The sequence below is a fragment of the Neoarius graeffei genome, chromosome 19 (genome assembly GCF_027579695.1).
Source record: "Neoarius graeffei isolate fNeoGra1 chromosome 19, fNeoGra1.pri, whole genome shotgun sequence".
NCBI classification, from domain to species: Eukaryota; Metazoa; Chordata; class Actinopteri; order Siluriformes; family Ariidae; genus Neoarius; species Neoarius graeffei.
The window spans coordinates 50,834,182-50,861,277 of NC_083587.1; the positions used below are offsets into that span (position 1 = coordinate 50,834,182).

The window sequence follows — 27,096 nt, forward strand, 5'->3', positions numbered from 1 at the left end:
GATGCAATTTTTTTTTGCAAAATTTAGCCGGGCATGGATGTTTTTCTTTGACCCTACCTCATAGTCCAGACATATGGAGAATACGGGAGATTGTTGTCACATGTAGTACACAACCAGTACTTGCCAGAAATTCCTGCAGCTCCTTCAGTGTTGCTGTAGGCCTCTCGGCAGCCTCCCTGACCAGTTTTCATCTCGTCTTTTCGTCAATTTTGGAGGGACGTCCAGTTCTCGGTGATGTCACTGTTGTCCCATATTTTCTCCACTTCTTGATGACCGTCTTCACTGTGCTCCATGGTATATCTAATGCCGTGGAAATGTTTTTGTCCCCTTCTCCTGACTGATACCTTTCAACAATGAGCTCCCTCTGATGCTTTGTAAGCTCTCTTTGAACCCTGGCTTTTGCTGGAGGATGCAATGGAGTAAATGTCTGAACTTTATTTGGGGTTAATCAGAGTCATTTTAATTGATGGCGGGTGTGAACCCAAAAAGACTGAATGCTGTAATTAAATCCAAAGGTGCTTCAACAAAGTATTAGTTTAAGGGTGCGCACACTTATGCAACCAGCTTATTGTACGTTTTTTATTTTTTATGTTTTCCCCCCTAACAGATTTGTTTTTCAATGGAATTGTACAGGTTATAAATCACATTAAAGGTGGGAAAAGTTTTGAAATTATTTATCATGGTCTCATTTTTTTTTTACATCAGTAAAATCTATCATTTTAACGGGGTGTGTACGCTTTATATCCACTGTAATTATTATAGATACAAGACACTTTTTCAATGGAATAAAAACATGTGCTCTATTCCCTTCTAGCGGGTTTCATTCATTTGGTTTGATAGCATGCAATATTGTTAGCATATCGCTTATCCTACGTGTATTACGTCACTCTACCCAATGGAGAAAGAGCGTTGAATATGGTTTACGATATTGCATGGTTGTCAAGACATGATGTCATACGTCAGAGCTGATGTGAATATTCAGTGAGAAACTTTTCTGCTGCGCATGCGCACAAGCATTTCTTTGTTCGCCAGGAAAGACATGGTGAACACGTGAAAAGCTACCAAGACTTCATTAGATGTTCTTCAGGCATATTTACAAGCAGTGGTGAACCGTTCCTATTAAAGCTGGGACTTGAACTCAGCCAAAACTTAGCCAGACACCAAAAAAGCAACAGGGCAAAGGATTTTGCAAGGGATTAGCGGCAGGCTGCCAGGTCGCTCCGTTGTGTATAGTTGTCGATGTTGATTTTAAAAGTAACTAAGTAAATTACACAGGGAAATGAATACTTAAGACGGAGTGAAAAATACTATAGCGAGTGTGCATGGAAGAAGAGTCTAGAGACAGAAATCTTAGTTTCTCGGTCGTTAGCCTGTCCTATTTGCTCTCAATAGCACTGGCTTGACCTTTTTATTAGCATTTGCTAACACTACTGATGAACGCTACACCGGCTGGAAGGTGACTTCACTGCTGCGCTGACGGTGCAGATTCGTGGTTAAGCTCGCGTTGGCTTTCAAGAAGGCCGAGGGCGATACATTTTTGGTCCCTCCCACTATAAATCAAAATCTGATTGGTTAATTCATCTGTCACTTCCTACATAAAAACATACACTGCCATGGCCTTCTGTCCCGGCAATGAAGTCCTAACCAATGAGTGAGCCAGATCTAAACTCTTCTCAGTCGAGAGACAAAAAAAAAAAAAAATTTCATTGGATAACTTGATTTTAATGTTTTCAGGACAGTAACCCTTTTATTTCTGTAGAAAATTTGATAGAAAACAAGGCCAAATTAGAATCAGAAGAGAATAATTATCATGAAAGAATGAAGGCAAATAAAGAATGAAAGAAATTAAATATAACATTTGAAATACTGATATGTTTGGGTCTCTCTGAAGGCCTAGAAGGCCCTGACGGATCCCATCTGCTTATAAGAGAAAAGCATACCAATGGACATCGAAAAACTGGAAGAGAGACTGTGTATGTACAGCAATAATATTGGCTGGCTTTTTCTTCATGGTCGATCAGATATATTCCATTCACTTGTCTCAGACTCGTTCAAGATCATGCTAGCTGAATGGAATATATCTGATATACCACTCAAAGCCAGCCAATATTATTTAAGTATTACACATAACCGTGATCCTAATTTCAGTGCGTCTCTGTGGTATTATACCACATACAAAACAACTCATACATTTTATTCAATACATCCCTGATTCAGGTCACATGACCAACTCATAGAGCAAGTAAGCAAGACATTTCTCTGAAATCCCACAAGCGCACTGATCTCGGAAAGGTAGGCTACACTGCAAAAAATGGCCTTTCAAAAATAAGAAATAAAAGATTAAAACAAAGCATATTTGCTTGAATCAGGTGAAAAAAAATCTGCCAATGGAACTAGTCAAATTTGACTTGGTAAGATTTCTTAAAGTAAGATGAAAAATCTAACCTGTTTTTAGATGAAATAATTCCAAAATAAGATTGGGGAACTTATTATGCGAGATCTGATTAACTCAAAATAATCAAAATAGTTCTTATAGCAACAAGATCGTACTTCTTACATTTAGCCATTCAAGTCATTTTTATTTATTTCATTTTAAAGGAACAGTCCACCGTATTTCCATAATGAAATATGCTCTTACCTGAATTGAGACGAGCTGCTCCGTACCTATCCGAGCTTTGCGCGACCTCCCAGTCAGTCAGACGCAGTCAGACGCGCTGTCACTCCTGTTAGCAATGTAGCTAGGCTCAGCATGGCCAATGGTATTTTTTGGGGCTGTAGTTAGATGCGACCAAACTCTTCCGCATTTTTCCTGTTTACATAGGTTTATATGACCAGTGACATGAAACAAGTTCAGTTAAAAAAATTGAAACGTAGCGATTTTCTATGCTATGGAAAGTGCGCACTATAATGACAGGCGTACTAACACCTTCTGCGCGCTTCGGCAGCGCATTGATATCTGAGCTCCGTATCAATGCGCTGTCGAAGCGCGCAGAAGGTGTTAGTACGCCTGTCATTATAGTGCGCACTTTCCATAGCATAGAAAATCGCTACATTTCAATCTGTGTAACTGAACTTGTTTCATATCACTGGTCATATAAACCTATGTAAACAGGAAAAACGCGGAAGAGTTTGGTCGCATCTAACTACAGCCCCAAAAAATACCATTGGCCATACTGAGCCTAGCTACATTGCTAACAGGAGTGACAGCGCGTCTGACTGCGTCTGACTGACTGGGAGGTCGCGCAAAGCTCGGACAGGTACGGAGCAGCTCGTCTCAATTCAGGTAAGAGCATATTTCATTATGGAAATACGGTGGACTGTTCCTTTAAGGGTATTTCACTTAAATTCATGACAAAGTCTTAGCAGTAAAAACTGAATTTAAGATAAATATACTAATATCAGGATTGTTCAATTCTACAACTAAGCATTGCTAGCTTAAAAGATTCTCCTTTTGTGACCTGTAATTAGTAAAATACTCTAGATATGAGACCAGAGACGATCTTGAATCAAGTTGACGACACGTGTAGCATTGCAACAAGTTTATTGTTTTTCCCATTTCAACATTCAAACAGTAAAACATCTCTCAAGATTCCACTTCCCCAGGACCTCAGGCACCAAAAAAAAAAAAAAAAACGTCTACGCATTTTGACTTACAGTGCTTACACAACGCCAAAGCAACAGTGCATTTTGGGGGCAAGATTCAAAGATTTCAGTAAAGTTCATTTATTCCCAAAACAAACAGTTTTTTTTTTTCTTGAAACAAGATGAACCGCATTTGACAAATGTCCAAAATGTACTTACTTGTTTTAAAAAAAAAAAAAACTTGTTTTATTTTCAAAGGTGCTCCAAATAAGACTTTTTCAAGACATTCTGTCTATACAAGATTTTCAAGATGGACTGTCTAAAAACTAGCCTTTCTAGCTAAATGAGGTTTTGCTTGTCGGGCAATTATGTCTTATAATAAGGGTGGCTAGATGTTTTGACTTGAAAATAGACAAATAAACTTCCTAAGATTTTTATTTTTTGCAGTGTACACATTGCTTATGTGCATTTCCCTTAAAAGAAGTTCTACTTTTAAGACTCCTGATGTTAAAATGAGAACTGAGGGATGCACAAGTTGACAAACTGCGTCGTCTATTTTATGGCTGCTCACCTGGGTTTCCTCTGCCAACAAATCAAAGCAGCGGCCAAATAAAGAAGTCTCACAGCGGCGGCTTGAGGAAGCATCCGTCAAAGTGCCTGCTTTTGGCCGCTTATTGAATTCTAGGAAGGAAATTGATTGCTCGCATCAGGAGCTGCAAGTTTGCCGCCCAGATGCGAGTGTTATCATGTGTACCGCTATGAGATAAGAGGAAGCAATCGTGTAGGACGATCGCAAGCTTCATCGCGGCTAGCTAGGAGGACATCCCCTTGTGTGGGTGGTGAAAGGCTGTGTGCATGAGAGCACGAATGAGTTCCTCCGCTGTGCCGACACACTGACTGACTGTGCCAGGAAAAAGGACACAGCTGCACAACAGCTGTCTGCATTAACCTGAGAACAGTGTTGAAAACTATACAGATCATAAATGACAACTGAAGTGAGGACACTTCAGTGTTTACAGAAGGAGTCTCCAGTGTCAGTGTTAAGGCTGAATAAGCTGCGGGGATTTTTTTCGTCTTATTAACTTAAAAAGGCAACAAATGTTAATAGCTGCTATAATGTAAGTGATAACTTGTTTCACTGTGTAACTATAAATGAATACAAGTTACATGCAATTTCGTGGATGTACAGTGTCTTGCAAAAATATTCACCCCCCCCTTGGTGTTTGTCCTGTTTTGTCGCATTACAAGCTGGAATTAAAATGGATTTTGGAGGGTTAGCACCATTTGACTTACACAACATGCCTAAAGGTGCACATTGTTGTTGTTTTATTGTGACACAAACAATAATTAAGATGAAAAAACAGAAATCTAGTGTGCGCATAGGTATTCACCCCCCAAAGTCAATACTTTATAGAGCCACCTTTTGCTACAATTACAGCTGCAAGTCTCTTGGGTTGTGTCTCTATTAGCTTAGCACATCTAGCCACTGGGATTTTTGCCCATTCCTCAAGGCAAAACTGCTCCAACTCCTTCAAGTTAGATGGGTTGCGTTGGTGCACAGCAATCTTCAAGTCATGCCACAGATTCTCAAATGGATTGAGGTCTGGGCTTTGATTAGGCCATTCCAAAACATTTAAACGTTTTCCTTTAAACCACTCCAGTGTAGCTTTAGCAGTATGTTTAGGGTGATTGTCCTGCTGGAACGTGAACCTTCATCCCAGTCTCAAACCTCTGGCTGACTCAAACAGGTTTTCCTCCAGAATTGCCCTGTATTTAGTGCCATCCATCTTTCCTTCAGTCCTGACCAGCTTTCCTGTCTCTGCAGATAAAAAATATCCCCACAGCATGATGCTGCCACCACCATGCTTCATTGTAGGAATGGTGTTCTCAGGGTGTTGGGTTTGTGCCACACATGGCATTTCCCATCATGGCCAAAAAGTTCAATTTTAGTCTCATTTGACCAGAGAATCTTCTTCCATGTTTTAGGGAGTCTGCCACATGCTGTTATGCAAACTCCAAACGTGTTTTCTTAAGCAATGACTTTTTTTCTGGCCACTCTTCCATAAAGCCCCGCTCTGTGGAGTGTACGGCTTAAAGTGATCCTATGGACAGATTCTCCCCTCTCCGCTGTGGATCTCTGCAGCTCCTTCAGTGTTATCTTTGGTGTCTTTGTTGCATCTCTGATTAATGCCCTCCTTGCCCGGTCTGTGAGTTTTGGTGAGTGGCCTTCTCTTGTCAGGTTTGTAGTGGTGCCATATTCTTTCCATTTTGCTATAATGGATTTAATGGTGCTCTGTGGGATAGTCAAAGTTTGGGATATTTTTTATAACCCAACCCTGATCTATACTTCTCCACAACTTTGTCTCTGACCTGTTTGGAGGCTCCTTGGTTTTCATGTTGCTTGCTTAGTAGAGTCGCAGAGTCAGGGTCCTTCCAGAACAGATTGATTTATACAGACATCATGTGACAGATCATGTGACACTTTGATTGCACACAGATGGATCTTAGTCAACTAATTATGTGACTTATGAAGTGAATTGGTTGGACCAGCTCTTATTTAGGGGTTTCATACGAAAGGGGGGTGAATACCTCTGCACACTCTAGATTTCTGTTTTTTCATCTTAATTATTGTTTGTGTCACAGTAAAAAAAAAAAAAGATAATAATAAATAAATAAGTGCACCTTTAAAGTGGTAGGCATGTTGTGTAAATCAAATAGTGCTAACCCTCCAAAAATCCATTTTAATTCCAGCTTGTAATGCGACAAAACAGGACAAACACCAAGGGGGATGAATACTTTTGCAAGACTTGTTTCAAGGACGTTCCACAGCATTAAACGTAAATACAAACAGATAAACTGGTACGTCATTCTTTAACAAATGAAACATTTATTCAGTTGGTGCGGTATAAGAGGAACAAAACACAGAGGGATTTACTGTTATTAGAAAATAATGATCACAGACATTTTCCTGGGCGGCACGGTGGTGTAGTGGTTAGCGCTGTCACCTCACAGCAAGAAGGTCCTGGGTTCGAGCCCCGGGGCCGGCGAGTGCCCTTCTGTGCGGAGTTTGCATGTTCTCCCCGTGTCCGCGTGGGTTTCCTCCGGGTGCTCCGGTTTCCCCCACAGTCCAAAGACATGCAGGTTAGGTTAACTGGTGACTCTAAATTGACCGTAGGTGTGAGTGTGAGTGTGAATGGTTGTCTGTGTCTATGTGTCAGCCCTGTGATGACCTGGCGACTTGTCCAGGGTGTACCCCACCTTTCGCCCGTAGTCAGCTGGGATAGGCTCCAGCTTGCCTGCGACCCTGTAGAAGGATAAAGCGGCTAGAGATAATGAGATGATGAGATGAGACATTTTCCTGAAACGTCACCGTTTTCTTTTATTTCTTACATATAAAACTACGTATACAAGCTATATCATTATACATATCAGGGCTTTAACCAGAAAAAAAAAAATAGCAGAGTGGTGCTACTGATGCTGAGCCCAGCCTGTAAGGACTGGCCTGGAGGGCCCCAAAGGGGCCTGTACTGCAAGACTGGCTGGTAGTGGAGCCAGGGGCAGGCTCTCCTGGAAAATTTTGAAATTAGAAACTTCAAATAGTGCATTCAGGTGACATCTAGGGCTGATTTAGACAGTATTAAATTTGCTGTTTTCTACCTTGTCAAATATGCAAGGGGCAAAATTTAAAGGGCAAAATTCGATTTGAAATGAAAACAGTGGAAACGGTTGTCTCACGTCAGCTGGGCAACGGGAGACTGTACCCCATGTTGATGTATGCTAATGCCGTAGACGTACTGTGCTATTTTTATCACCCATGTGCGTCTGAACTGATAGTAGCAGCAAACATGCGCCGTTTTTTGCACCCAATCATGAATGGATCTAGCATGAAACGGGTCCGTACACATGTGACAACGTCTTGGCTACCGAATACAGCCCTGATACGAAGAACATCTTGTGTACTTGGTTGAAATGCTCAGTGAGTTTGACCAGCTTCGTAGCGTGCCTCTTCATTTTCCAATTCCAGGATGCCAGGAACAGAATCGAGGTCAACTCACGCAACAGTGCCATCTAGTGACCAGCGCCTAGAATGTGGTTTTATGTACGGTTGCGAATGGCAGTCAGTGCACGCAGCAAAACCCTTTATATTCACTTCTGGGTTGAGTCTAGACCTATATATTACAATATCTTCCTATTTCTATAGTTGTTACTCATTTTCAGAGGGGAACAGGAGATATTTAGGTGTGGAAAGTACTCCGCATTGTTCAATTTATGGTATTGATTTTTTTTTGGGGGGTGTGCAAGTGACAGCGCGGTGCTGACATTGCACAGCACGGTGGAACACGACATATCTGCGCTTTGTGAAAAGCCCTGCATATATTATAACATTTTATAACATGTCCTAGAGTTTGCTAGCATGTCAGGTGGCGTTTCACTGACTAGCTAGCATAACGTTAAACCACCATGATGGCACAGCATGTGTTCATTTTGTGAATTCACATTTCTGTCCTTGGTAACGGCGTTAGGTTTTGTAAGCGTTGTGGCAATAATACAATGATGCGTTGACAGAAAATGTACTTTTAATACTTAAGTATTTTTAAAAGCAAGTACTTCGGTACTCTAACTTAAGTAAAAATTTGACTGGACAACTTTCACGTGTATCAGAGTAACATTTGACCAGTGGGATCTGTACTTTGACTTAACTCATGAAGTTGGATACTTTGTCCACCTCTGTACTGGGTATATACAAAGATGTTTCAATTTTACCCCTTGTCCAACATAATTGGGACCAATCGCATGACCAGGGCCATAACGGCTGGGTCCTGTGAGTGAGCGTGGCCGCTTGAGTGTGCAAAGGCGTAAAAGTCAAGTGATCACCTGCTATGTGACCACAGCTTTTGTATAATCACCATGCATCATCACCAAAATGCCTCATTTTCATCGATAACACATCGCAAACCATTACAAGCTGTAGTGTGACCGTAGCTTTAGGTTCTCCCAGTGGTAACTGTACTGTTTAGACATAAAAAATATCTAAAATGAGAAAGAGCTGTTGTGCGATTGACTGTATAAACAGATTTAACAAGAAATCAGAGCTCTGTTTTTACAGACTGCTGAAAGCTAAAGAAAAGAGAAGCAAATGGAGGGAGTAGAAATGTTCACAAAGGTTTGTTAAGAAAAAGCTTATGTTATTAACTTTTTTCATTTTTAATAAAAGGAGTATTTTAGTTAATAGGCTATTTTATTTTTTTCGCAGTGCGGTTTTCATCAAATCCCGCGCTCTGATTGGCTGGCGAGTGAGTCCGTATCCTACGGTACGGACCCCAGTTACGGACCTCTGGCGACTCACTTGTTCACAACAACAGCAAACATGGTAGCAATTTTTGTCAACATGTATCTTTTTTATAAGATTTATTTCTAAGATTTTTATCAAAAATCTTATAAATTTTTGCCAGCATTTCTCAGCATAATAGCGTTAATTTTACATCATGGATAGCGATAACGACAGTGTTCACAGTGAAAGCGAGTTTTACTACCGTGAGGAAGAAGAAATAAAAGAAAACATTTCAGGAGAAGGCTAAAAACCTCTAACTGTTGCTAACGCCGAGCAAAAACATGGCTGAATCCTGAATGACTCAATTTTGTATAAATAGGGGACTACATAGGCGGCAAAATGTAGGTTTTTTCCTGCCATGGAAATGAACTTGTATACCGAGGAGGAAGCCATTTGCATTACAGCCGTGAATGAGGATTCAAAATGGCGGCTCGGCTCGGTTTTCCCTTTCGGGCGCTCTCCTTTTCTGTTAGAATTTGGTAAAGAAAAAAATAAATATATTATTTACCAGCTTAAGGTCGGTCAGTATGGTGAAATACCGCGACCTCAGCCCAGAGGGCCTCCGTCAGTACTTTCAAGACCTCGGTCACGGTATTTCACCATACAGACCGACCTTAAGCTGGTAAATAACATTTATTTTTTTCGCGGTCCAAATCCTGCGCTTTGATTGGCTGGCGAGCGGGTCCGTATCCTACGGTACGGACCCCAGTTACGGACCTCTGGTGACTCACTCGTTCACAACAACAACAAACAGAGTATTATTTTTTGTCAACATTTATCTTTTTTTTTATAAGATTTATTTATAAGATTATCAAAAATCTTATAAATTTTTTCCAGCATTTCTCAGGAGAATAGCATTAATTTTCCAGCATGGATAGCGATAACGACAGTGTTCACAGTGAAAGCGAGTTTTACTACCCTGAGGAAGAAGAAATAAAAGAAAACATTTCAGGAGAAAGCTAAAAACCTGTAACTGTTGCTAACGCCGAGCAAAAACATGGCTGAATCCTGAATGACTCCTATTTGTATAAATAGGCGACTACATAGGCGGCAAAATGTAGGTTTTTTCCTGCCATGGAAGTGCACTTGTATACCGAGGAGGAAGCCATTTGCATTACAGCCATGAATGAGGATTCAATATGGCATTAATTTTACAGCATGGATAGCGATAACGACAGTCTTCACAGCGAAAGCGAGTTTTACTACCCTGAGGAAGAAGAAATAAAAGAAAACATTTCAGGAGAAAGCTAAAAACCTCTAACTGTTGCTAACGCCGCGCAAAAACATAGCTGAATCCTGAATGACTCCGTGAATGAAGATTCAAAATGGCGGCTCGGCTCAGTTTTCCCTTTCGGGCGCTCTCGTTTTCTGTTAGAATTTGATAAAGAAAAAAATAAATATATTATTTACCAGTTGAAGGTCGGTTCGTATGGTGAAATACCGTCACCTCGGCATCGGTCAGTACTTTCAAGACCTCGGTCATGGTATTTCACGATACGGACCTCTCAACTAGTAAATACGCCAACCTTTACAAATATGGGCAAATAATTATTGTTGGTTATGAAGAAAATGAAACAAAATGTGTTTTTTTTAAACAAAAGGAATATACAAGGGGAAGTCAAAAAATTTTGAGACAAATTGAAAAAAATCTTTATTTATGAAAATAACAGCGATTTCTCTACATATCCTCCATTTAAGTCTAAAGACTTCTGCAAGCGATGTTTCCATCGGAGAATTCCTTCTTGTGTTCCTTTTCTTTAAATTCCTTTTGAAATTATAACATCTGTCTGAGAAGTTTTTGACTTACCTTCGTATATCTTAAGCTGATAAATAATGGAAAAATAAATGCTACTTTTTTATCATAAAATTTTTCATTTCATTTTCTTTACAAAAATATTATGGGAAAAATCAATTCATGAATCCAATACTGTGAATCAAATTGAATCGAATCACTAAGTGAATCGTTACTTGCCTAATGATAAATGGCGTCTTCTGATCTGTTGCTTGATAACAATATTATAATGTAGAAAGGTGGTGTACATGAAAAAGGATATGGAATTGATAAAAAAAAAGGGGGGGGACGGAGGAATACATGAAGCAATATAAATCCGAATACCTTCCAGTAGTTGATAACCTCCACACTTTCTCCATGCCTGTCGTGTCGTTCTGCAGCGCTCTCCTGCTAAAGCCCAGGCCCACTCTGTCATAGGCACAAACCTGAAAGAGAAGCAGGAAAAACACTCCATCAAAACCACAAAAGCGTCACACGAGGAAAGATCTGCACTAGAGATCACCGTTTGTTGTCTTCACTGTACCATGTTGTTCTGAAAGTTCACATGATGCAAATTTATCCCGAGATTACACGGACAAGTTTATTTATTTCAGCTGAAAAGTTTGTGAAGCTCGGTCACTTCGTATTGATGAGTTGAAAGAAAGAATGCAATCCAAAATAAATGAAGAGAAATAAGATAAGACATTCAATTAGGGCAAAAGTAATGGCGCCATAGAAAAGGAGTTTGTGTGTGTGTGTTGATGGTGGATGACTCGCTGCAGTGGCTGAGTTGCATTACTGGAAGATTGAGCACATACCACAGTTAGGAGGTGCTCTTTCACCGTTTAGTTAACCCCGCCGACAGCAGTCGGAGGGGTTATTATTTTCACCTGCGTCAGTCTGTGTGTGTGTGTGTGTGTGTGTGTGTGTGTATCTGTCTGTCTGTCTGTCTGTCTGTCTGTCTGTGTGTCTGCAAGATATCTCAAGAACCAATGGATCGATTTGGACCAAATTTTGTACATGTGTTGCCAATCACCCAGGAAGGAAACCATTAAATTTTGGAGGTCAAAGGTCAAGGTCATGGCAGAACTTCGAAATTTTCGCCCAATGTATTTTAATAGGGAAAAGGCGGGGTTTGCACTCGTTAGAGTGTCCCTGTCTAGTTGTCTATATATGGAGTTGTGTGCACATCAATGCAAGTCAGTTGTGCTTTCAATGTACAACCCCGATTTCAAAAAAGTTGAGACAAAGTACAAATTGTAAATAAAAATGATGTGGAATACAATGATGTGGAAGTTTCAAAATTCCATATTTTATTCAGAATAGAACATAGATGACATATCAAATGTTTAAACTGAGAAAATGTATCGTTTAAAGAGAAAAATTAGGTGATTTTAAATTTCATGACAACAACACATCTCAAAAAAGTTGGGAAAAGGCCATGTTTACCACTGTGAGACATCCCCTTTTCTCTTTACAACAGTCTGTAAACGTCTGGGGACTGAGGAGACAAGTTGCTCAAGTTTAGGGATAGGAATGTTAACCCATTCTTGTCTAATGTAGGATTCGAGTTGCTCAACTGTCTTAGGTCTTTTTTGTCGTATCTTCCGTTTTATGATGCGCCAAATGTTTTCTATGGGTGAAAGATCTGGACTGCAGGCTGGCCAGTTCAGTACCCGGACCCTTCTTCTACGCAGCCATGATGCTGTAATTGATGCAGTATGTGGTTTGGCATTGTCATGTTGGAAAATGCAAGGTCTTCCCTGAAAGAGACGTCGTCTGGATGGGAGCATATGTTGCTCTAGAACCTGGATATACCTTTCAGCATTGATGGTGTCTTTCCAGATGTGTAAGCTGCCCATGCCACACGCACTAATGCAACCCCATACCATCAGAGATGCAGGCTTCTGAACTGAGCGCCGATAACAACTCGGGTCGTCCTTCTCCTCTTTAGTCCGAATGACACGCCGTCCCTGATTTCCATAAAGAACTTCACATTTTGATTCGTCTGACCACAGAACAGTTTTCCACTTTGCCACAGTCCATTTTAAATGAGCCTTGGCCCAGAGAAGAAGTCTGCGCTTCTGGATCGTGTTTAGATACTGCTTCTTCTTTGAACTATAGAGTTTTAGCTGGCAATGGCGGATGGCACGGTGAATTGTGTTCACAGATAATGTTCTCTGGAAATATTCCTGAGCCCATTTTGTGATTTCCAATACAGAAGCATGCCTGTATGTGATGCAGTGCCGTCTAAGGGCCCGAAAATCACGGGCACCCAGTATGGTTTTCCGGCCTTGACCCTTACGCACAGAGATTCTTCCAGATTCTCTGAATCTTTTGATGATATTATGCACTGTAGATGATGATATGTTCAAACTCATTGCAATTTTACACTGTCGAACTCCTTTCTGATATTGCTCCACTATTTGTCGGCGCAGAATTAGGGGGATTGGTGATCCTCTTCCCATCTTTACTTCTGAGAGCCGCTGCCACTCCAAGATGCTCTTTTTATACCCAGTCATGTTAATGACCTATTGCCAATTGACCTAATGAGTTGCAATTTGGTCCTCCAGCTGTTCCTTTTTTGTACCTTTAACTTTTCCAGCGTCTTATTGCCCCTGTCCCAACTTTTTTGAGATGTGTTGCTGTCATGAAATTTCAAATGAGCCAATATTTGGCATGAAATTTCAAAATGTCTCACTTTCGACATTTGATATGTTGTCTATGTTCTATTGTGAATACAATATCAGTTTTTGAGATTTGTAAATTATTGCATTCCGTTTTTATTTACAATTTGTATTTTGTCCCAACTTTTTTGGAATCGGGGTTGTATAACCACACAATTGTGAATGTGATATTGCTTTCAGGCTTGTAGGACTCGAGTCCAGGACTTGGACTCGAGTCCGACTCGTACCCTAATTTTAAGGACTTGTGATTTGACTTGGACTTGAGCACCGATGACTTGGACTCGTGCATTAACTGGATTCAGACTTGTAAATTGGAGACGAGGACTTGGATTTTTTCTTTATTTTTTGTAACATGCCATAATAATTTGGCATAAGATATTTATCTCATTTCATCTCATTATCTGTAGCCGCTTTATCCTGTCCTACAGGGTCGCAGGCGAGCTGGAGCCTATCCCAGCTGACTACGGGTGAAAGGCGGGGTACACCCTGGACAAGTCGCCAGGTCATCACAGGGCTGACACATAGACACAGACAACCATTCACACTCACATTCACACCTACGCTCAATTTAGAGTCACCAGTTAACCTAACCTGCATGTCTTTGGACTGTGGGGGAAACCGGAGCACCCGGAGGAAACCCACGCGGACACGGGGAGAACATGCAAACTCCGCACAGAAAGGCCCTTGCCGGCCACGGGGCTCGAACCCGGACCTTCTTGCTGTGAGGCGACAGCGCTAACCACTACACCACCGTGCCGCCCTAAGATATTTATATCTACATTAATTTTTATACTAATTTTGTGCAAGAGTGTCACACCTGCGCGCCTTGGCGCGTGCATCAGATAGACTCTCAGGCACACTCCGGAGAGTGTGCACGCCAAGCGGACTCTCGTACGCACCGTAAACAACTCACACATGCACAGGATTAAGGCACAATCAGCACGCCTGTATAAAAACTGTGAAAACACACTTACTTTGCGAAGTATTGAGTTGCATTGCTGACACATTACCGAGCCTTATTTCCTTGTTTGGGTTCCTGATCTGATTTCCTGTTTCTCGTCTTTGATTCTGCCGAGTCTACGGTAGCCTGATTGTGCCTCGCTCGACCTGTTTTACGATTTTGCCTGCCGTTCTGGATTGTTTCCCATCTTCACTTGGATTAATAAACACACCTTCTGCACTTACATCTGTCTCCCAACCATCTCTGACCGAATACTTCACACTTCCTGACAAAGAGAAGCACATTCACCTGTTCATACATCATGTTCAGAAACAAACTAATGCTAATGGCGCTGAAACAGCCACCGTCAAATGGCGCAGTTGGAGTCTTGTTCTCGGACTCGACTCGGATCAATAGTGGCCTTGACCCGAAATGTTTTTTAATGACTTGGACTTGAACAATGGGGACTCGAGACCGGATTTGAGGTTTAGTGACTCGACTACAACACTGTCGCTAACGCTAACATGGTAACCGTTTTGGACTAGAAAGTGGAATATTACGTGACGAGTAGAGTGATGCACACACTGAAACATCCCAGTGTGGTTATAAGCACTCATGGAGCACTGCTTGACCAATCAAATCAGTGGACCGGAACTAACTTTTGTTTAATATATAACAAAGTATACGTAACAGTACAAATCCTGGTTAATCAGTCTGTTTAATAAGTCAAATAAAATCACTACATACATCAAAACCTGTGTTCCGTCCTAAAATCTAATAATATACAGCATCTTGTCTGAACAACATACGAGTTTTGCAAAGTCCCTGAAGTACACCTGATGTTTCTAAAGTATAAATTAAAGGTTCTGACTGCAAAGTTGAATTCTGGGCAAAATGTTATGTCTATTGCTGTTGGAGTTTCGAGACGTTTCGCTGATGCACACATCGTGTATCCTGTGTGTAAATGTTTTGCCGAGATAAAAAACGTCCCGCATTTTACGATTCCAGAGACTGCCAAAGCAAGTGAGCAACAATATCACGTGACCACCGTGGGGCGTGTTTGACCTGCTTTTAACCAAAACAGCTCGGCATGGGCAAACGTGATGGACTCGACTCTCCTGCCAGCGGAAAAGAAAAGGAAAGCCTGCCTAGTGAGTGCAACTAAATCATTCGGCATTGCATTGCGGCACGGTGGTGTAGTGGTTAGCACGGTCGCCTCACAGCAAGAAGGTTCCGGGTTCGAACCCAGCAGCCGGCGAGGGCCTTTCTGTGTGGAGTTTGCATGTTCTCCCCGTGTCTGCGTGGGTTTCCTCCGGGTGCTCCGGTTTCCCCCACAATCCAAAGACATGTAGTTAGGTTGACGTGGGGCGGCCTTGGGCTGAGGTGCCCTTGAGCAAGGTACCGAACCCCTGACTGCTCCCCGGGCGCTCTTGTGTGGCTGCCCACTGCTCTGGGTGTGTGCGTGTGTTCACTGCTTCAGATGGGTTAAATGCAGAGGATGAATTTCACCGTGCTTGAAGTGTGCATGTGACGAATAAAGGGTTCTTCTTCTTCTTCATTCTCGCTAGCACTTGGGCTCGATGCATGAATGCATGGGTTCGATTCCACTGTAGCGAGTATAGAGTTATGCACCTAATGTTTTGATCTTACAGAGAAAGAAATGAGAACACACAAGCAGTAAGAGAGAAAAGATATATTCATCTTTTGTTTACAGATCTATTCGCGAATGCCAATTACAAATGACATCCCTGTGACTCAAAACTCTCTGAGGGCGATGCAGAGTCACGATGTTTTCCACGCGTCGCCATCTTGGTGTGACGCAGTTCCATGGTTATGCTAATTAGTTAAAGCGCCTTGCGTTCGGCTGTTTTCCATCCATAGGGACATACGGCAGTGTTCGAAATACCCGTCTGCAGTCTGCATTTTGCAGAATGATTTTCAAGATTGCAGAAGAAAAATTAAAGGGGTACCAAATATATACAGTTGCCGATGTGACAAAGTAACATATTCTTAAGCATTCTATCAAATTTATATACTAGAAAACAACGAAATATCTTGGTAATTGTAAATATAATAGTCGGTACGCTAAACGGCACAAGAGTCGCCATTTTTAAAAGACCGTGACGTCAGCCCTACCCACTGCACTAGGAGAGAAGCGTGTAATCATGGCGTCGGGCGCATCAAGTGAAAGCGACAGCTCTGTCGAATCATACGAAGAGATCCCGCAAGACACACTGCAAGCAGGCTATGGCTTAGAAGGGTACCAGTTTGAACCTAGGAGAGGTACACTCGACTCCGGTGATGACGAAAGAAGAGAAGAAAGCTCAGATGACGGCGAGGATGAGACTGATGCCGACCATGGGCATGGCGCGCGTGGGGCAGAGCGTCTGTGTGCAGGTGATACGGCGTGGTGCTCGTGCGGAAAATGTAACGTGGAGTTGCTCACGAGTCCAGCAGAATTTATTTGCTGCAATGAGATAGGCGCCACCCGTGGACTTGCGAAATCGTCGCAAGAGGCAGAAACAGGTATTTCACACGTGCTATTCCCAACCTCAATGAGCCAACACAACTGGGCACATACATACGTCATGAGTGTTACGCAGAGAAAATGAACGTGCATTCTGATTGGATAAAATTAATATCATGGCGGGCTGTTCAAACTGCGGAAATAGTTTGCTCAAGCTACTTTCAAAACACTATAACTTTCCAACCTTAGAACAAAAAACTTTTGTAAGTCTTGAATAAGGTTCATCAATGTGTGTTTTATTGTTATATTTACTCTATATATTGCCCTCTGTTCCCCTTTAAACAACCTGCAATTTTGCAGAATGAAAAAAATCAGGCTCGGGATTCAATGGTTCTCAAGTTAGCAAACTAGCGGCGCTGTAAATAAACTGAAAGCTGCGCCGCGCGAACCTGACGGCTTTTTCCAGGTCAAAGTTGAGCAATATTTACGTAATACTGACGAAAGGCGACGACAACCAAATAAGGGCAGTTGCCATTTTCCGATGTAAGATTTCGTCACTTTTAATACCCGCCGGGAGGACCCGACAACTACCTCGGCAGTGTTCGGCAGTTTCCGCCATGCATCTCCCAGAATTCAATGCGGCACAACAAACATGGCTCCCAAGACGAGGATTGTTTCTTCGGGACAAGAGTCTGACAAAAACGCCAAGAAAACAAGGACGATTTTGTCGTATCTCGGCAAAACTGGCAGCCAGAGTGACTCCAACAACAACAGCGACAGATTGCGTGTCCACAAGGGGGACAAAAAAAAAAAAAAGCAAACGCGAAGACTCTGACTAGTTCTTATCTTGCATACATATATATAGGTAAATTGTATAGGTTTGTATATATTGTATTGTTGAATCATGCAAAACTATACTGATATTATATCCCTTTTGAAGACAGCAACAGTATTTTACCTTTATTCATAGATACTTTTGAATATTTTGTTTTCTCATACCAAGCTACAACCCCGATTCCAAAAAAAGTTGGGACAAAGTACAAATTGTAAATAAAAACGGAATGCAATGATGTGGAAGTTTCAAAATTCCATATTTTATTCAGAATAGAACATAGATGACATATCAAATGTTTAAACTGAGAAAATGTATCATTTAAAGAGAAAAATTAGGTGATTTTAAATTTCATGACAACACCACATCTCAAAAAAGTTGGGACAAGGCCATGTTTACCACTGTGAGACATCCCCTTTTCTCTTTACAACAGTCTGTAAACGTCTGGGGACTGAGGAGACAAGTTGCTCAAGTTTAGGGATAGGAATGTTAACCCATTCTTGTCTAATGTAGGATTCTAGTTGCTCAACCGTCTTAGGTCTTTTTTGTCGTATCTTCCGTTTTATGATGCGCCAAATGTTTTCTATGGGTGAAAGATCTGGACTGCAGGCTGGCCAGTTCAGTACCCGGACCCTTCTTCTACGCAGCCATGATGCTGTAATTGATGCAGTATGTGGTTTGGCATTGTCATGTTGGAAAATGCAAGGTCTTCCCTGAAAGAGACGTCGTCTGGATGGGAGCATATGTTGCTCTAGAACCTGGATATACCTTTCAGCATTGATGGTGTCTTTCCAGATGTGTAAGCTGCCCATGCCACACGCACTAATGCAACCCCATACCATCAGAGATGCAGGCTTCTGAACTGAGCGCTGATAACAACTTGGGTCGTCCTTCTCCTCTTTAGTCCGAATGACACGGCGTCCCTGATTTCCATAAAGAACTTCAAATTTTGATTCATCTGACCACAGAACAGTTTTCCACTTTGCCACAGTCCATTTTAAATGAGCCTTGGCCCAGAGAAGACGTCTGCGCTTCTGGATCGTGTTTAGATACGGCTTCTTCTTTGAACTATAGAGTTTTAGCTGGCAACGGCAGATGGCACGGTGAATTGTGTTCACAGATAATGTTCTCTGGAAATATTCCTGAGCCCATTTTGTGATTTCCAATACAGAAGCATGCCTGTATGTGATGCAGTGCCGTCTAAGGGCCCGAAGATCACGGGCACCCGGTATGGTTTTCCGGCCTTGACCCTTACGCACAGAGATTCTTCCAGATTCTCTGAATCTTTTGATGATATTATGCACTGTAGATGATGATATGTTCAAACTCTTTGCAATTTTACACTGTCGAACTCCTTTCTGATATTGCGCCACTATTTGTCGGCGCAGAATTAGGGGGATTGGTGATCCTCTTCCCATCTTTACTTCTGAGAGCCGCTGCCACTCCAAGATGCTCTTTTTATACCCAGTCATGTTAATGACCTATTGCCAATTGACCTAATGAGTTGCAATTTGGTCCTCCAGCTGTTCCTTTTTTGTACCTTTAACTTTTCCAGCCTCTTATTGCCCCTGTCCCAACTTTTTTGAGATGTGTTGCTGTCATGAAATTTCAAATGAGCCGATATTTGGCATGAAATTTCAAAATGTCTCACTTTCGACATTTAATATGTTGTCTATGTTCTGTTGTGAATACAATATCAGTTTTTGAGATTTGTAAATTATTGCATTCCGTTTTTATTTACAATTTGTACTTTGTCCCAACTTTTTTGGAATTGGGGTTGTACACTAATACGTGTTGTGTGTACATGTTCTATTTTTATTTACTAGTGCTGTCTTGCCTGTGGTGCAGACTAGCACAAAGTAAAACAGTTGCCCTGTAAGACAAAGCTCATAGGTTCAGTTCTGTAGCTCTCAATTCTGCCATGATTAGTCTGTACCCAGTTCCCTGTTGTTAGTTTAGAGCAGTGAAGCCCCTGCAGTAGTTCTCAGTTCAGTTCATGACCTTGCACTTTAGAAGCCGGCAAACACAATGAACCCAAACGTCTTTCCATCTGCCAGTTGAGTTTTATTCCTTAATGGCATCAATTCTTTGCATCATCGTAAGCTGTAACAGAGTGTAGAATTGAAACCTTGCTTTCAATTTAAAACTACAGGTTGCAGATGCAAACACTGAATGAAGTACATTTTGGGTAACAATCTATTGTTCAAGCTAGAAATTTAATCTTGACAAAATGTAACATGACGTGTAACATGAAAATGAATGTTTTGTTTCTTGAACAGTTGTGTTCTATTTTTGTATTGTGGTGATCCCTTTATTAGTATGTTGTGTAGAAGGATAATGTGTGGGTGTGATAACTAGTACATTTATGAATTAGTTGGTATACTTCAATTTGTAGTAGCCCGTAATGTCAGGGCGAGGGGGATGAAAGACCTGTGGAGGTATCATGGAATGATAACTTTGCTGCAGAGAAGGATCTGTGAAGACTGAAATTAAAAATAGAGTGAGAGAATAAAGAATTACAGTCATGCTATGAGTTGTAAAGCTAGATATGATGTAAATATAGGCATTATTAGGTTGAGAAGGGTGTAGTATGGAAGCTTGTGTATTTGCAGAAAATATTTCCAAATTGCAGAACAAAATTGACATTCTGCAATATTGCAGAACGCTGGAAAAAAGTAGTTCGACCACTGTACGGTTTACCTCAAGAGAGAGGAAAACAGTCCTGAAATGGAGAAAAGCGACCACATGATATTGTTCTTGCAGGAAAATGCCAGGCACAATTTAAAAAAAAAATTAAAAAATGAAAATTTCAGATGACTTTGCAGTCAGCACCTTTAAAAGGGCACAGAGGTCTGTACTGAAACCTGACCCATGCTCATATTTTTTTCCTGAGGTCAGTGATTGATATTCAAGCTGTAACAAAATGACTAGATCTGTTCATTTGAGTGCAAATGCTGTTTAATGAAGCTCCAGCAGGATCAGGTGATGTAACCGAGCACTCTGGGTAGCTGGACCATCTTTACTCCCATACTGGGATGTAATGAGCTCTGAATGCCAAGAGTTGGCAAGCGTTAACAGAAAGATGGCACTATTTCAGCGCAGTGTGCTGATTAATGTGGTTGAGTGAGTCGTAGCACAGGCTAAACACTTGGCCTGAAGGTTTTAGATCTTCTGATGTATTTTCAGCACTTTCACAGATGTACATCAGGGCCATGTTATCACTGATATTGGACTGAAAGAGTTCTTATGGCTGAAATACTCGCGGCTCAGAGGACAACCTGGACATTCCTCTGCAATAAGATGGATCAGCATTTACGAACACGATTCCTTCAGCATTTTATGACCGTATCATGTCGTGGTCAATTCTGACATACTCTGGTTAAAAAGAGAGAAAGAAAGAATTTCTTTGGTTATCATTTGGAGTTTCATGAGCCCTGGCAAGCTAAAATACCTATAATGCAAATGTTTTTCACAGCCAAAACCTAACAACAATCCCTGCCAGGTTTGCACACGTTTCAGTAATAAGGGCCTGGTCCTACAACACAGATAACTCTAACTATACCTATAGTTACAACTCTGACTATACCGTACCTCTACCTGAATTTAGTTCCAGTCTGGAGCAGTCACACCACAACTATAATCCTGACTATACTCCGGTGTAGCACCGGGGCTGCCCCGGTAGAGCGTTCACACGGTACAAAGTTATACCGGTGTAGCCCCTGAAAGCTGCTTAAACCGGTGCAAATCTAACCCTGCTCGGGAGGTGGTTTAAGAAATTTACTCCGGAGTAAATGCTAGTTTGCGGGGCAGCACCGATATAAAAGGGGACATCTGAACGCTACAGGGGTAGACTCGCTACGCGTGAGGAGAGTTGATTACATACGGGCATTGCATAATTTGCATCCTGGTATTTTGCGCTTCCAAAATGGCGAACATCAACAACAGAACTGCGTATCTTCCAGTGTTGCCAGATTGGGCGGTTTTAAGTGCATTTTGGCGGATTTGAACATATTTTGGGCTGGAAAACGTCAGCAGTATCTGGCAACACTGGTGTCTTTATCCACGTTGTTTTCCTGGCGCTTGGTGATGCCATGACAACCGGGAAAAGGAAGTACATTTTCACGCATGCACATATTCCATTTCCGCATTATTACTATCGTATAGCACGGTCGCAAAAACTGCCGTGTGACCGCAAGTGGGGCTGCACCGGTGCTAACACGCTTCTCTCTACTAAGCAGGGTTGTGACGTGTGAGCGCTCCACAAAATTTACACCGGTGTAAGATATATCGCAACAAAATACATCGGTGCAGCATCGATGCAAATATGTGCCGTGTGAACACCCCTTATAATATCGCTTGGTCCTGACACTCAGGGAAACAAATACATTCAACTTAGGAATAGTCATGGAAGTCTTTTTTTTTTTTCTAAGTAGTAGCACATTATTCCGGATCATACTGTACAGCTTGGACTTCAAAACAACCCATGTACACACTCCGGTGGTTGATAAAATATGGATAGGTCACGGACTACGGAAATATAATAAAAAAGGATACAAAATACATGCATGTTATTTACCAGCTGGGAGGTCCGTATCGTGAAATACCGTGACCGAGGTCTTGAAAGTACTGAGCGAGGCCCTCTGGGCCGAGGTCAGTATTCAAGGCCGATGTCGCGGTATTTCACCATACAGACCGACCTTAAGCTGGTAAATAATATATTTATTTTTTTCTTTACCAAATTCTAACAGACAACGAGAGCGCCCGAAAGGGAAAATCGAGCCAAGCCGCCATGTTGAATCCTCATTCACGGCTGGAATGCAAATGGCTTCCTCCTCGGTATACAAGTGCACTTCCATGGCAGGAAAAAAAAAAAAAAAATACATTTTGCTGCCTATGTAGTCCCCTATTTATACAAAATTGAGTCATTCAGGATTCAGCCATGTTTTTGCTCAGTGTTTTTGCTCAACCAAAGTTATACAGTATTTTGACCTTTATGTTGCTTAAATAAAGCTGTTTGGTGAAACTTTGAAGAAGCGATTGGACTGGTTTAAAGTTTTTACCTAACGTAATATTATGTCTTAGGATAATATGGTCCATAATGAGCCTCATTAACTAATGAGATCAAACTGTTAGCAAGTGAAAGGTTTTTAGCTTTCTCCTGAAATGCTTTCTTTTATTTTGTCTTCCTCAGGGTAGTAAAACTCGCTTTCGCTGTGAACACTCGTTATCGCTGTCCATGCTGTAAAATTGATGCCATTTTGAATCCTCATTCACGGCTGTAACGCAAATGGCTTCCTCCTCGGTATACAAGTGCACTTCCATGGCAGGAAAAAAACTACATTTTGCTGCCTGTGTAGTCCCCTATTTATACAAATAGGAGTCATTCAGGATTCAGCCATGTTTTTGCTCAGCGTTAGCAACAGTTAGAGGTTTTTAGCTTTCTCCTGAAATGTTTTCTTTTATTTCTTCTTCCTCAGGGTAGTAAAACTCGCTTTCGCTGTGAACACTGTCGTTATCGCTATCCATGCTGTAAAATTTATGCTATTCTCCTGAGAAATGCTGGCAAAAATTTATAAGATTTTTGATAATCTTATAAATTCATAAAGATAAATGTTGACAAAAAATGCTACTATGTTTTTTGTTGTTGTGAACGAGCAAGTCACCAGAGGTCCATAACCGGGGTCCGTAACCAGGGTCCGTGCCGTAGGATATGGACCTGCTTGCCAGCCAATCAGAGCGCAGGATTTGGACTGCGAAAAAAACAGAGTGGTTACGGATGCTAATAATTTACGGATTGGTCACAGACGTTTCAATATATTACAGGTTGGTTATGCATTTCATACGGATGATGCATCCCGGATAAAAAAAAATAATAATAAGTCTAAAACAATTAAAATGTTTGCACTGCCGAAGTTCATAATTAAAATATCTTGCCTGGGTTTATATGTTTACTTTATTAATTGACTATTGATGGAATATTTCATGGAAAAGCACACGTCCATGAATAAAAGATCTGTGCTTTGTATATTTTTTTATTTTCTGTGAATCTGTATTCCGTGACTTCAGGATGCAACAAGGATGTACAAAGATACCCAGTAAAAATAGCACGCGCTCAGACAACGTCACATGTAAACAGTAACCTGATTGGTCAGATGTTTTATCGGATCAGGTCCAGGCCGGGAAAAATCGCTGCAGAAGCAAATCTCACTGATACGGATAAACCCAGGCCTGGGCTGTAGGTATCGTTATCAGTCTGGTGTGACCACCAACCACATAAACTGCATCGGACTGATTTATTTATAGTTATCGGTATTGTGGGACTGGGCCTTACCACTGATTTTCTTCATACTTGTGCGCATGTATGGATGAATTACATAAGTTACTGCAAAGTAGTAAAACCCCAATTCCAAAAAAGTTGGAACAAAGTACAAATTGTAAATAAAAACGGAATGCAATAATTGACAAATCTCAAAAACTGATATTGTATTCACAATAGAACATAGACAACATATCAAATGTCGAAAGTGAGACATTTTGAAATTTCATGCCAAATATTGGCTCATTTGAAGTTTCATGACAGCAACACATCTCAAAAAAGTTGGGACAGGGGCAATAAGAGGCTGGAAAAGTTAAAGGTACAAAAAAGGAACAGCTGGAGGACCAAATTGCAACTCATTAGGTCAATTGGCAATAGGTCATTAACATGACTGGGTATAAAAAGAGCATCTTGGAGTGGCAGCGGCTCTCAGAAGTAAAGATGGGAAGAGGATAACCAATCCCCCTAATTCTGCGCCGACAAATAGTGGAGCAATATCAGAAAGGAGTTCGACAGTGTAAAATTGCAAAGAGTTTGAACATATCATCATCTACAGTGCATAATATCATCAAAAGATTCAGAGAATCTGGAAGAATCTCTGTGCGTAAGGGTCAAGGCCGGAAAACCATACTGGGTGCCCGTGATCTTCGGGCCCTTAGACGGCACTGCATCACATACAGGCATGCTTCTGTATTGGAAATCACAAAATGGGCTCAGGAATATTTCCAGAGAACATTATCTGTGAACACAATTCACTGTGCCATCCGCCGTTGCCAGCTAAAACTCTATAGTTCAAAGAAGAAGCCGTATCTAAATATGATCCAGAAGCGCAGACGTCTTCTCTGGGCCAAGGCTCATTTAAAATGGACTGTGGCAAAGTGGAAAACTGTTCTGTGGTCAGACGAATCAAAATGTGAAGTTCTTCATGGAAATCAGGGACGCCGTGTCATTCGGACTAAAGAGGAGAAGGACGACCCAAGTTGTGATCGGCGCTCAGTTCAGAAGCCTGCATCTCTGATGGTATGGGGTTGCATTAGTGCGTGTGGCATGGGCAGCTTACACATCTGGAAAGACACCATCAATGCTGAAAGGTATATCCAGGTTCTAGAGCAACATATGCTCCCATCCAGACGACGTCTCTTTCAGGGAAGACCTTGCATTTTCCAACATGACAATGCCAAACCACATACTGCATCAATTACAGCATCATGGCTGCGTAGAAGAAGGGTCCGGGTACTGAACTGGCCAGCCTGCAGTCCAGATCTTTCACCCATAGAAAACATTTGGTGCATCATAAAACAGAAGATATGACAAAAAAAAGACCTAAGACGGTTGAGCAACTAGAATCCTACATTAGACAAGAATGGGTTAACATTCCTATCCCTAAACGTGAGCAACTTGTCTCCTCAGTCCCCAGACGTTTACAGACTGTTGTAAAGAGAAAAGGGGATGTCTCACAGTGGGAAACATGGCCTTGTCCCAACTTTTTTGAGATGTGTTGTTGTCATGAAATTTAAAATCACCTAATTTTTCTCTTTAAATGATACATTTTCTCAGTTTAAACATTTGATATGTCATCTATGTTCTATTCTGAATAAAATATGGAATTTTGAAACTTCCGCATCATTGCATTCTGTTTTTATTTACAATTTGTACTTTGTCCCAACTTTTTTGGAATTGGGGTTGTATATGTTCCAGATGATTTTTGAAACCAAGTGAATCTGGATTCACTAAGATGATTCTAGATTTACCTAGGTGAATTAGGATTTAGGGTTAGAGTTGGGTGATCTAGTGGAATATTTAATTTGTTTGTTGCAACTGAATCCTCTTGAGTGGTCTTGAGTTCGATTCCCAGCAAGGAGACTAAAAATTTGGGGAACAAAAGCAAATTAAGTTTTAAAGACAGGTATATGAGTGAAATTCTGGGTAAAGAGGTATTAGAAGATATTGGTAAGAAAGATGACTAGACAGTGCTTATCAAAGTGCTGTCATTCTTTTATGACCCCCCCAAAAAAAAACAAACAAACAAACAAACAAAAAAAAAATCGCTTTTAAGATTTTAAGAATGTCGAACTAATTCATTCTAGAATTCCCGATTTCAAAAATCACCTGTAACATACACTACCGTTCAAAAGTTTGGGGTCACTTTGAAATGTCCTTATTTTTGAAAGAAAAGCACTGTTCTTTTCAATGAAGATCACTTTAAACTAATCAGAAATACACTCTATACATTGCTAATGTGGTAAATGACTATTCTAGCTGCAAATGTGTGGTTTTTGGTGCAATATCTCCATAGGTGTATAGAGGCCCATTTCCAGCAACTCTCACTCCAGTGTTCTAATGGTACAATGTGTTTGCTCATTGCCTCAGAAGGCTAATGGATGATTAGAAAACCCTTGTACAATCATGTTAGCACAGCTGAAAACAGTTGAGCTCTTTAGAGAAGCTATAAAACTGGGCTTCCTTTGAGCAGATTGAGTTTCTGGAGCATCACATTTGTGGGGTCGATTAAATGCTCAAAATGGCCAGAAAAATGTCTTGACTATATTTTCTATTCGTTTTACAACTTTTATTTACCACCATAAGTGTGACTTTTCATGGAAAACACAAAATTGTCTGGGTGACCCCAAACTTTTGAACGGTAGTGTATATACTGAATATTACCACAGCTGTGGTTACTTAACGCTAATTCACAGCCATGCCGATATTCAGTATAACCACACTCTTGGTTTGGTGATATTGCTTAAATATAAGCCTGTAATAGTTCTGTTTTTAAATTCACTCCCCATTTAATGAAAAGAATTGGCTGTAATCATTCAGCATGTCCAATCACCCACACCATGACTCAACCTGTTAAAGCAATCCCGTGCTGATCGCCTGAATCAAGAAATTATCTGCGCTGAAGATGAAAGCTGTCTGATTTTTGAACCAAAGATGATGAAAGCATCCTTCGCAAAACTGAGATGTTTGCTGTGATCAAATAGAAACTCCTCTAAGCCTTCTCAGGGATGTGATGATGTGTCAATTTACAAATACTGACTCCTGGTCTGGTGCGGGAGGAAAACTGAGAAATCATTCCCAAATTACAAAAGAGTATTTATATACGCTGCCAGTCAAAAGTTTCTGGATACCTGGTGTTTTTGGTTAAACTTTAAAGGAGATACACAGA

The 27,096-nt window shown here is 41.1% G+C and overlaps 1 protein-coding gene across 4 annotated transcripts in view; it reads right to left on the reverse strand.

The window, feature by feature from the left end:
* Positions 1-27,096, reverse strand: part of si:dkey-122a22.2 (uncharacterized) — a 197,078-nt gene that overhangs the window by 133,435 nt on the left and 36,547 nt on the right. For all 4 annotated transcript variants that reach the window (XM_060900227.1, XM_060900224.1, XM_060900225.1 and 1 more), the window contains exon 5: positions 11,031-11,131. In XM_060900227.1, coding sequence (XP_060756210.1) covers positions 11,031-11,131 — 101 coding nt within the window. The remainder of the gene's footprint in view (positions 1-11,030; positions 11,132-27,096) is intronic.